Here is a 14,150-nt window from a genome sequence, read left to right as displayed (position 1 = left end):
TTACAAAAATGGAAGAGTAGAGATACTCAGAATAGAGCAGTGATGTTCAGACTTATCTTAATTAGCAGCCAAAGAAAGAATAGCTGATTGCTGTTGACATAACCTTAGTCCCAGATTTGGACCTTAGCGTCCAAAATATGGGGGTTAGCATGAAAACCTCCAAGCTTAGTTACCAGCTTGGACCTGGTACTTGCTGCCACCACCCAAAAAATTAGAGTGTTTTGGGGCACTCTGGTCCCCCTGAAAAACCTTCCCTGGGGACCCCAAGACCCAAATCCCTTGAGTCTCACAACAAAGGGAAATACTCCTTTTTCCCTTCCCCCCTCCAGGTGCTCCTGGAGAGATACACAGACACAAGCTCTGTGAAACTACACAGAGGGACTCCCCCTCTCTGTTTCCAATCCTGGAAACAAATAGTACTTTCCTATTCCCCCAGAGGGAATGCAAAATCAGGCTAGCAAATCCAACACACAGATCTCCCCGATTTCTTCCTCCCACCAATTCCCTGGTGAGTACAGACTCAATTTCCCTGAAGTAAAGAAAAACTCCAACAGGTCTTAAAAGAAAGCTTTATATAAAAAGAAAGAAAAATACAAATGGTCTCTCTGTATTAAGATGATACAATACAGGGTCGATTGCTTAAAAGAATATTGAATAAACAGCCTTATTCAAAAAGAATACAAATCAAAGCACTCCAGCACTTATATTCATGCAAATACCAAAGAAAAGAAACCATATAACTTACTATCTGATCTCTTTGTCCTTACACTTAGAAACAGAAGATTAGAAAGTAGAACTACTTCTCCAAAGCTCAGAGAAAGCAGGCAGGTGACAAAAGACTCAGACACACAATTCCCTCCACCCAAAGTTGAAAAAATCCGGTTTCCTGATTGGTCCTCTGGTCAGGTGCTTCAGGTGAAAGAGACATTAACCCTTAGCTATCTGTTTATGACAGCTGTATAGAGCAATGATATGAAGTCAAAGAAATTTGGACCCCATTTCTAGATACATGTGGGTTTAAAAAAAAGTGTTGAGATGGCTCAAAGCATGAGAGGCCTTCATTCCACTTAACTCCTCTGCTTCTTCCCCCCATCTCTTTCCCTCCTGGCTATTCATCCATGTCTTCTCCTACTCTGTTACTGTGACCTCACCCTAACATGTTATGTCTGTGTGATATTGTCTGGTTTTGTGTTATTTAGTCTTTGACAAGTTGTAAAATTGCATAATTGCCTAATTCTGTTGGGTATCCAAATACTGCATGTGCCACAGGAAACATATAATCTGTAAGTTATTTACTTTTTTGTACTTTTCATTGTATTTTTTTTTATTAAAATCAATACAAAATTAGTCACCAAAAAAGCACCACTTTCACTCAAGCTTATGCAGCATTGGGATAGCACTATCCAATGACATGGTTTTACCCTATTGATACCAACTCTACAGAGCACTCCAATTGAGCTGCATTCAAAATACTTTTACTAGTTTAGCAGTATAATATTCTTGATGTAGTTTCATGCCATAGATCTTTTCTACACTGAAAAAAAAAAGTTTGAACAGGCAAAACTTACTTCTCCTGTAGATTATGTTTTTCGTGGGATTCCAAATCCCCTTTAAAAAGCCAGTGAGCCATTAGTACCGTTGCTAAACAGCATGTAGGGAAAATACCCTATTTTAGTTATTTTGTTGTAGCTCATCATTTAGAGCAGATCACTTCTAAGAGGGGGATCTTATCTGGTACTTGAGAAGGCAAAGAAAACTCTTATTATTTTTATGTTAAGGTATGGCTTAATAATATCTTTCATGGCTAGGTGACACTGTTATTGCAGGAGCACAGCTGTTTGGCAATGCTAGTCCTTAGATACTATTTTACAGTTACACAGATTCTGGTCAGTTTTGCCCCAATACAACTCTGTGGTATTCAGTAGAAGGACTTTTGATTTACCCAGACCAGACTCTGGACCATAGTCTTTCCCCTGATAAATAAATGCAAGGAATCAATCACAGTGTGAAAGGCTGTTGTGTCCATAAATGCACAGAGAAGAAATGTGAAGTCCTAGTAGCAGACAGGATCAGGAACACATCAAGAAAATAAGTCCCTATCTAATACCTTAACCAGCATAGATTATTGTACAGCCCTATGAACACAACCAGTGATGAGCCACATTCTATCCTGGAATGGATTTGTGTGGCTTCCACTGACCTCAGTAGAAACTGCCTGAATATACAAGAATGTGCCCCATGGTGTGCAGAAACTGTAGACCAAGTCCTCAACTGGTGTGAGTAGTTTGCTTCTCTGAAGTAAATGGAGCTACACAGATACACACCAGCAGAGGATCTGGCCTACAGAGGAAAAGACTGCTCTACTTTTATCAGAGGGCTCTTTGAAACCCATCAAGATATCCAGAATTATGGAGTCAATTTTTCCCCCTTTCTGATCAGTGTTCCGGATGGAGCACTTGAAGAAATCCTCAAGTCCTGAAAACATCTGTACTAGGCCAAGCCAGGCAAGTTGTCAGATACAAGACTACTACAAATCCATGGCATTCCTATTAATATGTTGCTTCCCATCACACACACACAGGCTTTAAAGCAGTGGTTCCCCACACTATGGTCCTTAGACCACTGCTGATCCACAGACCACACATTGATGATTCAGAGACAGCTCACTGCTCACATGGTGCTGCTTCTGCTCGTTTCCCGTAGCAATGTCATGTTGAAGTCAGCTGAAAATACATCAAATATCTCCCTATTATCACTGTGCCACCTGAACAATCGCTCAAGTTGTCATTGTGACTGAGCCTGGTCTGGGTTAACTATGTTCTCAGGGATGTCAAAAATCCACATCCCTGAGAAGCACAGGAAACCGACCTAAGTCCCCTTGTAGATCAACGGAAGAATTCTTATATTGACCTAGCTACTGCCTTTTGTGGGGGTGGATTACCTACTCTAACAAGAGAGCCCATCCTGTTGGCATAGGTAGGGTCTACCCTGAAGCACTCCAGCAGCACAGATGTGCACTGTAGTGTTTCGAGTGTAGACAAGCCTTGAGAAGAGCAGGGCAGGTGTTACACTCTGAGAATTGAAAGGGAGGTGGGTCCATGGGTTGTGAATGGGATGTGATGTTCCCTGGTGACAGCTCCTTAAAGATGTGATGCAAGCTATGAAAAGATTTGAAATCCCTTGCTTTACAGCATAAGCACAGATTTCAGGCTCTAGCAGGCCTTAATTTAGCTTCTGCTTTCTTGTACTGGAATTCACATGGGGAAGAAAAAATGCTCATAATTTGAATGGGGCGATTTTCAGATCAGATACCTTGTAATCGGCCAGGGCTAGAAATTAATACTTCATTCCACTAGAAAGATGATGGATAATGAGGTATTAGACCAGTGACCACTGCAAAGTCTTAGCACATACTGAATGTAGCAAGCCCTGGAGCTCTAGCCTGCGTGATTTTTCTATCCCTGTAGAATTACAATGACCCATACACACCTGCTGTGGGAGAACACTACTCCAGACTACAGACTAAACGCTGTGACCTGGAGTGCTGTGGTTCTGGCACAAGGGAGCAAGCCTCCCAAAGTCCCAGAGCAATCAGATCAAGACATATCTTAAACTGGATCCTTGGACTTGAACAAATCAAGCAGCAGAAAGCAAGCACCTGAAGGAGGCTAGCTGACTTAAATCATGACACACCATTGGAAATATTGCCAGATGAGAGGCATTCTTATATTTAGAGAGACAGGCAGAAATTAATAGGAATAGGGTCGCCACACCTTTTGTTCATATTGTATTTATGCTGACGGTAACATGGCCCATTACTTCTAATAGATATCATCAGTGGCTTGCATTATAAACCACCCCCCTTTCACTTTCTTGGTACAATAGCATCAGGAGTTGTGATATTTTTATTGACCAGAAATCAACGAAGATAAATTCTTATCTTAAAACAAACCCATTTGTTACTTGATGCGGTGTGGCGCGCTGTAGATCTTCTAATGTTGTTGATTTGAGAGACCCAAGCAGGTGAGAATAAAACGTATGGCCCCTCCATGTTCTCAGGATGATTTGCTTTATGTGCTGGACGGGTCCTGTTGTGTTAACAGTTGGTTTGCTGAATCTGTTTGAAGTACATAGTTTGACAGGGAGTAAAATTCTGCTCCCTGCTACTCTGGACAGCAGCATGCATTAGGATAAGTGAGGGCAGAATTTGAGTCTGTGTGTGCAATGCCATCATTGGTGTGAGCAGCACGTAGGCCCTGATCTTTCACAGGTGCTTAACTGTACATAGTCCAGTTGATTTCAGTGGGATTATGCACACGCTGAAAGTTAAGCACCTGCATGAACTTTTGCAGGATCAGGGCCTGCGTGAGGTCTGCAAATAAAGTATAAAAAAGGGCTAATACAATGGTTTTCAATTCATACCATGATTTAATTGATGTTGAAAAGCATGTGGTTTAAGTATCCTGTAATCTTCTACGTCACATATGGGGTGTAAGCATTCGGTGATGAGTAAGCCCTTGTAGTTTATTTCTAAGTCATAGTTGACAAATTTCCAGGTGACACTAGTAACTAAGGTTTTTTTGCTCTTTCTTTTAAATCACAGCTACTCCCAAGTTGCCCAAAAAGCCAGCAGGTGGAACAGGTAAAGATCCTTATTGGTTTATCATTCAGAGTAATGAGTTGTTTCTCTTGAAAACGTTTATGGTGAGTAATGAGTTATTCTCTTACTGTGAAGAACTGCGAAACTTCTGGCTTATTGTTATAAAAGAATGTGACTCGGTTTCCCCATAGCCTGTACTGGTACATGCACATCCACCAACCCATCCCAGGAATGATGGCATTGAATTTCTTTCTTGAAACAAGGCAATCAATGGAGTTAAGGTGGGAAAGTCACCTAAAGCATGAATGATCAAACACTAAAATTACTATAAAGAAAGTAATGCAAATCTGTGGACAGTTAAACAGGTGTGCAGAAGTACTGCTCTCTGGGGGAAATTGCATATACTGGTTTTGCCTGGGATCAAGAGGCCCTGAAAGCCAAGAATTGAGAGTGGTATGAAGTGACCTGTCTGATACAGAGCAGGGTCACTCTTACCTGAACCAGGAGCTGACATGACACAGCAACCAAGAGGGATGGACCCTCTGGAGAGGGTTTGAAGGACTTTGAAACCTACCAGGAGCTCCATGTGGAAGATGGGGATACCTGGTAAGATAGGCACATGTATAAGATGTTCACGGTTTCCAAGACAGAGAAAACCTATAATGACTAAATCCTTTGCCTGTGAAGGCTGGCAGGTCACTGAGTGAGCCATATCATAGCTTCTGGGAATGGAAGGTGCTGAGCTCATTTCAGACTGGCTAAGGTGTGCACAGCTTCCGGAGGAAATTGCAGCGTAAATCCAGTGTCTGAAGAGAGGGGAATGCCTGTTCCCACCCAAAGAAAGGTGATGGCTAAAGGCCTGAGACTTGAGTGGGGCTCCCACAAGGGGGCCATGAAAGCATCAGCGGTACATTTACTTCGGGATCTGTGACACATATGGTGCCAGGAGTGGGATCTAGGACAATGGTGAGTTTCCAGTAAGTGCCAACAGCCCTGACAGCAAGCACTGTTGAAGGAAAAAAGCACAGAGTGTCCCATAGCCTATTTAGGATAGGAATAGGGAGAGACAAATAGAAAAGATTAGGTGTGAACAGTTGAAGAAAGGTCAGCTGGTTGAGCCACTACTAAACTCTCAGGAGCAGGTCAACTAGCTGTGCCCTAGAGGACCAGAAAAGGAGTTATGATCCAGGACTGTGAAGGACACCCAGATCACAGACTGAGTCCAGCAGGCCCAGGAAATCGTGGAGACACCTCCGTAGCTGGAATGAGGCAAGACAACAAAAGGGAAGCAATGCTAGTATAAGGAGAAACAGGGCTAGCACGAGCAAGAAGAGAAGTACAAGCAGCATCGGAGAGAAAAAGTGGAGAAGAATGTGTCAGGAAACCCCTGATCCAGTGAGTGGAACCAGACCCCATGTGATTGGTCCTATGGGAGGCAGACTTTGAGCGAACGTCGAAACCTCAATTTTTAGCCCTGTGGCACAGAGTCTCAGAGCCCAGGCCAGGTGACTCAGGTGCATGGGGCTCAGCCTGCAGAGCTGAAAAATCACAGCATACACATGCAAGATAGGGCTGGAGCCCAATTTTTGAGACCCACTCCACTCGCGTGGTTTCAGAACCGGGGCCGCAGCCTGAGCACAGACATCTACACTGCAATTTTCATCCTCACAGCCGAAGCCAGAGGCACCTGAGCTGGACCAGCTGCAGCCGTGCCCCAGGTTTTTTTATTGCAGTAGAGACATACTCCAGCGTATTATTTTATTTTAGAGAAGAGGTTGACATGGGTTTATTTTTAAATGCTCTTGAAACTGGGTGTAAATTGAACATGGTGCTGAAGGAAGTTTTGGGGAATTCAGAAAAAGGGGATATGAACTGTGCTGATATTGCAACCCAAATTAGGCTGTATATAAGAAAATGGGGAACTAGTTGGGGAATTAGTACAGATGGTGAAGCTTATGAGTTAATAAGTTTGGAACAGTTCTATAAACTCTGCTCACCTGACCTGAAATTATGGTTAATAGACAAAAATCTGAGGGAAGTATGTGTAGGTGAAAAACTGGCTGATCATGTGATTAGATGGCCTGGGTTTTGTTAAAAAAAATTTAACAGGGAGGGAATGGGACCAGGGAAAAGGAGTCAGGGTCAAGCAGCAATCCACCCCTCTAGTGGGAAGAAGGCCACCTCAGAAGGACCCCAAAGTGAGTGGGGAAAAGCATTGAGTCACCTTCTCCAGGATTGCCGAGTGCACCCAATGAGGCCCAGTGTTTGTCCTGGAAAAGCCACTGGTAGCTAAACCTTGCAGATAACTGTGTGGGAGAGGGCTTGTCTACATGGCTCTGCAACACAGCCTACGGGGGTGTGAATTGTAGCATGCACTGAAGCCTTGTGCTGTAGCTGCGCTGCATAGACCCTGAGAGTGCGAGTTCATGTTAACATAGTCCTGTTTCAGACAAGCCCCTGGAGGGAGGGAGTCACACAGAGTCTTATTCTCCTGGGTGCAGATCCATTGGATTTCCAGTGGCAGCGGAACTTGGTGGGAGTTAATGGAGAGACATTGACTGGATGAAGAGATTCTGGAACAGACAGCACAGCAGTAAACCCTGTGTAATGAAACTACATCACTGGCTGAAAGGGTAACTCTTCCTAGTGTGAAGCCCTTTGCACTGCCCACAGCTCAGATTTTGATGCAGACACAGGGAAGGGTTGTTTGGGATCCTGAATGAAACACCTTTCAACATGCTTCTTAGAAGTTAAGTTATGGCTTTAGAACCCATCCAGCTTTCTCCTGGGATGACAGTGTCTGAATCTGACCTGTACAATTCATTTTAAGAATGTGTATGAAATGGTCAGCCAGAGTGCAGCTGGAGTGGCTGACAGAGAGAAGGGTGGACGTGGTGGGGGTGGGTGTTAGTCACCTTCCTCCTGCCTATAACAAAGGGAAAGCAGAGTTAAGCTCAGGTTCCCAATGTATGAAAACAGGTACCTGGGGGAGACGAGGCCACCACCCACTCCCACAAAGAGATGAGTCTTTTAGGGCTCAGATTTTCCTACACGCGATAGCTGATGGATTCCTTCACAGAGTAGTTGCTGAACCAGCAAGAGGGGATGCCATTTTAGATTTGGTTTTGGTGAGTAGTGAGGACCTCATAGAAGAAATGGTTGTAGGGGGCAACCTTGGTTTGAGCGATCATGAGCTGATTCAGTTTAAACTAAATGGAAGGATAAACAAAAATAGATCTGGGACTAGGGGTTTTGTTTCCTTAAAGAATTAAGGAAATTAGTTAGGGATATGGATTGTACTGAAGAACTTGGGGATCTAAAGGTGGAGTAAGCCTGGAATTACTTCAAGTCAAAGTTGCAGAAACTATCAGAAGCCTGCATCCCAAGAAAGGGGAAAAAATTCTTAGGCAGGAATTGTAGACCAATCTGGATGAGAAAGCATCTCAGAGAGGTGATTAAGAAAAAGCAGAAAGCCTACAAGGAGTGGAAGATGGGAGTGATCAGCAAGGAAAGCTACCTTATTGAGGTCAGATCATGTAGGGATAAAGTTAGAAAGGCCAAAAGCCATGCAGAGTTGGACCTTGCAAAGGGAATTAAAACCAATAGTAAAAGGTTCTATAGTCATATATATAAGAAGAAAACAAAGAAAGAAGTGGGACCACTAAACACTGAGGATGGAATGGAGGTTAAGAATAATCTAGGCATGGCCCAATATCTAAACAAATACTTTGCCTCAGTCTTTAATGAGGCTAATGATGAGCTTAGGGATAATGGTAGGATGACAAATAGGAATGTCATCCGAAGTAGAAGCCAAACTCGAATGCTTAACGGGACAAAATCAGGGGGCCCAGATAATCTTCATCCAAGATTATTAAAGGAACTGGCACATGAAATTGCAAGCCCATTAGCAAGAATTTTTAATCTGTAAACTCAGGGCTTGTACTGTATGACTGGAGAATTGCTAACATAGTTCCTATCTTTAAGAAAGGAGAAAAAAAGTGATCTGGGCAACTACAGGCCTGTCAGTTTGACGTCTGTAGTATGCAAGGTCTTGGAAAAAATTTTGAAGGAAAAAATAGTCAAGAACATTGAGGTCAGTGGTAATTGGGACAAAATACAACATAGTTTTATAAAAGGTAGATTGTGCGAAACCAACATGATCTCCTTCTTTGAGAAGGTAACCGATTTTTTAGACAAAGGAAATGCAATGGATCTAATGTACCTCGATTTCAGTAAGGAATTTGATACAGTTCCACATGGAGAATTATTAGCTAAATTGGAAAAGATAGGGATCAATATCAGAATTGAAAGGTGGATAAGGAACTGGTTAAAGGGGAGACTACAACCGGTCGTACTGAAAGGTGAATTGTCAGGCTGGAGGGAAGTTACTAGTGAAGTTCCTCACGGATCGGTTTTGGGACCAATCTTATTTAATTTTTTTATTACTGACCTTGGCACAAAAAGTGGGAATGTGTTAATAAAGTTTGCAGATGACAAAAAGCTGGGAGGTATTGCCAATACAGAGAAGGACCGGGATATCATACAGGAAGATCTGGATGACCTTGTAAACTGGAGTAATAGTAATAGGATGAAATTTAATAGTGAAAAGTGCAAAGTCATGCATTTAGGGATTAATAACAAGAATTATTGTTATAAGCTGAGGAGGCATCAGTTGGAAGTAACAGAGGAGGAGGATGGACCTCGGAGTATTGGTTGATCACAGGATGACTATAAGCTGCCAATGTGATATGGCTGTGAGAAAAGCTAATGTGGTATTGGGATGCATCAGGCGAAGTATTTCAAGTAGAGATAAGGAAGTGTTAGTACCGTTATATGAGGCAAGACCTCATCTGGAATACTGTGTGCAGTTCTGGTCTCCCATGTTTAAGAAGGATGAATTCAAACTGGAACAGGTTCAGAGAAGGGCTACTAGGATGATCCGAGGAATGGAAAACCTGTCTTATGAAAAGAGACTCAGAGAGCTTGGCTTGTTTAGCCTAACCAAAAGAAGACTGAGGGGAAATATGATTGCTCTCTATAAATATATCAGAGGAATAAATACCAGGGAGAGAGAGGAATTATTTAAGCTCAGTACCAATGTGGACACAAGAACAAATGGATATAAACTGGCTATCAGGAAGTTTAGACTTGAAATTAGACGAAGGTTTCTAACCATCAGAGGAGTGAAATTCTGGAACCGCTTTCCAAGGGGAGTAGTGGGGGCAAAAGACATATCTGGCTTCAAGACTAAGCTTGATAAGTTTATGGAGGGGATGGTATAATGGGATAGCCTAATTTTGGCAATTAATTCATCTTTGATGACTAGCGATAAATATGCCCAATGGCTTGTGATGGGATGTTAGATAGGGTGGGATCTGAGCTACTACAGAGAATTCTTTCCTGTGTGGCTGGTGAGTCTTGCCCACATGCTCAGAGTTTAGCTGATCACCATATTTGGGGTTGGGAAGGAATTTTCCTCCAGGGCAGATTGGCAGAAGCCATAGGTTTTTTCGCCTTCCTCTGCAGTGAGGGGCACAGGTCACTTGCTGAAAGACTCTCTGCACCTTGAAGTCTTTAAACCATGATTTGAGGACTTCAGTGGCTCAGACACAGGTTTGATACAGGAGTGGGTGGGTGAGATTCTGTGGCCTGTATTGTGCAGGAGGTCAGACTAGATGATCATAATGGTCCCTTGTAACCTTAAAGTCTATGATTCTAGACTGCCTGACACCTGTCCCCCAGGCTAGGGAGAGAGGCTAGCCCTTTTCCCGCCCACACCAAGGAAGTTGAGGCAGCGCAGAGCATGGTTGTGACTGAATCCCCAGCTGCAAGAAGGGAAACTGAGGCAGTTAAGGAGCACTGTCAAAGCGATGATACCAACTCCAGGATGGGAAGAACACAAGTAAAGCGCACAACTGGTGCTTGAGAGATCGCAGAGGTGACTACAGTCACGAAGGGGGGAGGCGAGTTATTCTCTCCGGTCTATAACCCCCTGACGGGCTGTGAGAATGTGAATGGCTGAACAGGGTGGGAGAGGAATCACCACTCACCTAGTCTCTGCATTTTGGAAACTAAAGGCAAACCCAGTGGGGTATGGGGTCAGGTTCTGCCTTCTCCCCTGCAGAGAGCTGGAGGTGATGCCATGGGGTCTGGAGTCCCTGACCTACAGGGAGGTAGGGCATAGAAAGGAATTTGGCTCTGGGGAGGGTTGAAGATTCTCGCTTGCCAAAAGTTTGGGGTCCCTCAGTGGCTAAAAGCACTGCATGGTTAAAAAGCAGCTTTGCGAGGAGCCAGGCGTATCTGACCAGGGGGTTACTTCCTATAATTCCCCAGTGGGGGAACCTCCAAGGCACCACCAGGGCAGCCAACCCCTTGAGGAACAAAGGGTCGCCATCCTTAGTCCATAGATGCCAGATGAGAGGTGGGAATGGAAGTTCTGTGATGACAGAAATAAGTAGGGGCAGATGAGAGCTCTCATTGGAAATGCACCTAGGAGATTCTGAAGGGGAAAAATAGATAGGTCGGATGTCAAATGGCTCTGTACTGCTTGATGACCAGTACATCAGGTGTAATGAGTAAAACCAGTACCATTTCTTTGTCTGTAGGATATGGGGATGGTTTGGATGATTTCGATTTGTCAGATGCACTGGATGACCATCCCACCAAGCAACGTAAGTAACATTTTGACAGGAAAATCACAATGAGCAGGCGGTGGTCAAAATGTCAGATACTATGATTCTTCTTTTTGTCCAAGACTGGTGTGTCCATGATTTAATAAACCCAGCTGCAGCTCCTGCACTACAGGGCTGGCCAGCTTCCCGGTCTGGGCACAGTGACCTGGCACATGGGGTCACAGCACCACTCAAGTTTGGCCCAGCTGCCCTTTGGTAATTAGGGTGGAGGGGTGGCCAGGCCAAATTTGAGTGAGTGTTGCTGAGAGCCCATATACCAGGTCACACCACCACTCACTCAAATATGGCCTGGCGGCTGGCTCCTCCTTCATACCCCGCATACCATGACAGAGGGGTGGCCAGTCCAAACTTGAGTGACACTACAGCCTCACGATTCCTGGAGCAGAGAGCCAGGCTTAGCCCTGTGGGACAGGAGCCGGCTTTGCAGGATGCACATGAGGTGGGCTTGCTGGGCAACCCATCCCTTGGGCGGGACCTAGTTTCCCATCCCCCTCCTCTAAGACCATCCCATCCCCAGGAACAGGAGCTAACACCCCCACCCTGCATGCCTGCCCCACTTTAAATGGCACTCCCATTACTTTACACACCATTTCGCCCATAACCCTTGACCTTTACTAAATTTATTGTGGCTGCTCCTTGATAAAAATGCCATGGCAATCTTCAGCCCTAACCACAATGCACCACTGGAAAAATCACCAGCTTAAAAGTGTCCCGATATTCAGAGACACAGGCAGAACTAATAGGAAAAGGGCAGCCACACCTTTTGTTCATATTTTATTCATACTCACATGGTAATACAGCCCATTACTAGCAAACATCAGTCGTTTACAGTATTTAAAGCAAAACAGACTTTGGCTTCGTACAATATTGACAGTATCAGGAGTTGCAGTGTTTTCCCGTTACTAGAAAGCTCTCATTGACCAGAAATCAATGCAAGATAAATTCTTGCTGTAAAACATCACTCTCTGTTAGCTGGCGGGGCATGGGGTGCTTAGATCTTTTATTGTCACTGATCTTGGAGACTAAGCAGGTGGGAAAAAAGGTTTATGGTATCTCCACATCCACAGATGTCTTATTTGCTTTATGCACTGGACAGGTCCTGTTGTATTAGCAGTTGATTTGCCTAGTCTCTGTTTGAAGTACATAATTTGACAGGGGATCAAATTCTGCTCTCTGCTACACTGGACAGCAGCATGCGTTAGGGTAATTGAGGGCAGAATTTGACTCTGGGTGTGCAGTGCCGTCATTGGTGTGAGCAGCAGTTTTGTGCCTGATTTTGCACAGGTGCTTAACTGTACATGGTCCAGTTGATTTCAGTGGGAGTACTGACATGCTTAGAGTTAAGCACCTGCATGAATTTTTTCAGGATCAGGGCTTGAGAGAGGTCTGAAAATGAAGTATAAAAGAGAGGTAATACACTGGTTTTCAGTTCATACCATGATTTAATTAGTGTTGAAAAGCATGTAGTCTAAGCATCCTGTAATCTTCTACGTCACATATGGGGTGTAAGGATCCTGTGATGAATAAACCCTTGTAGTTAATTTCTAAATCACAGTTGATAAATTTCCAGGTGACACTAATAACTAAGTTTTTTTTCCCCCCTTTCTTTTAAATCACAGCTACTCCCAAACTACCCAGAAAGCCATCGGGCGGAACAGGTAAGGTGTCCTTATTCATTTATCATTCAAACAAAATAATGGGTTATTCGTCTTGAAAACATTCATTTTAAGCAATGGGTTAATTCGCCTCTGTGGAGAACTGGGAGACATCAGATTTATTTTTTACGAAAGAATGTGACTCAGTTTCCCTTTATCTTGTACTGCTCTCTGGGTGAAATTGCATATACTTGAGTGGGTTCAAGGGGCCTAGCAAGCAAACAACAGAGTGTGGGAGGTGGTCAGTCTTACATAGAAGAGGTCAAACTAGGATCTGACAGGGGCCCAGGTGGAAGATGGGGGTCATCTGGTAAGCCATATGAATAAGCTGTTTGTTTTTAAGGTATGTTTTCTCTGTATTGCTGTTGGTTCTGAATAAGTTCTTTGCTTTATGAAGGCTGGGTGGTTGCTGGGCACCTGCTTCTAGCCTCTGCGGGAGAACAGGACTGTAGGTGCTGCACTAAGTTCAGACTTGCTAAGATGAGAGGGAGCAGCAGGAGAAAATTGCAGCAGAAATCCTCAGTCTGGAGGGAGAGAGACAGACCTGTTCCTGTCTCAGGCTGAAGCCTGAGATCTGAGTCCCCCTCAAGCAAGCCAGGAAGGCTCAGAAGTGTAGTTACCACAGGAACTGTACACCTACAAGAGAGGTGCCCCAGGCCTTGTGCACATGACAAGAACTGCCACATTCGGCGGCTTCAGTGACTTGTTACATTAACACACAAGCATCAAGACTAGAATTACAAAGGGTTCAGAAGAGCTGTGCTAGCAGGACACTGTTATATAATCATTTAGCACCGGCAAGCCCTAGTCCTGGCACAGGACCCCACAGTGCATGGTGCTGCACAAACACAGAACATACACAGTCCCTGCCCAAAGAGCTTGCAATATACAGGTCAATAGATGCCATTTTTCAAAACTGTTCTAAATTTTTTTGAAATCTGCTTCTGTAGTGCAGGATGTACGTGTGGGCAAGGCCCAGGGTCGGGACTCAGGAAATCTAGGTTCAGTTCCCAGCCCTTCTGCTGATTCCTTTGTGACCTAGGGAAAGTGTCTTAAAGGTTTTGTGCCTTAGTTTCCCCAGTAATGATGCCCTACTGCCTCACATGTTCCCTGCTCAAAGAATGGCAGCCCCTTGCTTTCCTTCCGTGTGTAAACACAACAAACTATTCTCGGTTTCATTTTTCTCTCACGTGTTTATCATCC

At 44.1% G+C, this 14,150-nt stretch overlaps 1 protein-coding gene across 4 annotated transcripts in view; it reads left to right on the top strand.

The window, feature by feature from the left end:
• The window catches only part of CD99L2 (CD99 molecule like 2), an 83,465-nt gene that overhangs the window by 46,954 nt on the left and 22,361 nt on the right, over positions 1 to 14,150 (top strand). For all 4 annotated transcript variants that reach the window (XM_050964760.1, XM_050964762.1, XM_050964759.1 and 1 more), the window contains 3 exons: positions 4,604 to 4,642; positions 11,206 to 11,271; positions 12,912 to 12,950. In XM_050964760.1, the coding sequence (XP_050820717.1) occupies positions 4,604 to 4,642; positions 11,206 to 11,271; positions 12,912 to 12,950 (144 nt within the window). The remainder of the gene's footprint in view (positions 1 to 4,603; positions 4,643 to 11,205; positions 11,272 to 12,911; positions 12,951 to 14,150) is intronic.

Source organism: Gopherus flavomarginatus, chromosome 8 (genome assembly GCF_025201925.1).
Source record: "Gopherus flavomarginatus isolate rGopFla2 chromosome 8, rGopFla2.mat.asm, whole genome shotgun sequence".
Lineage (NCBI taxonomy): Eukaryota > Metazoa > Chordata > Testudines > Testudinidae > Gopherus > Gopherus flavomarginatus.
This window is presented reverse-complemented; position numbering and strand designations above follow the sequence as displayed.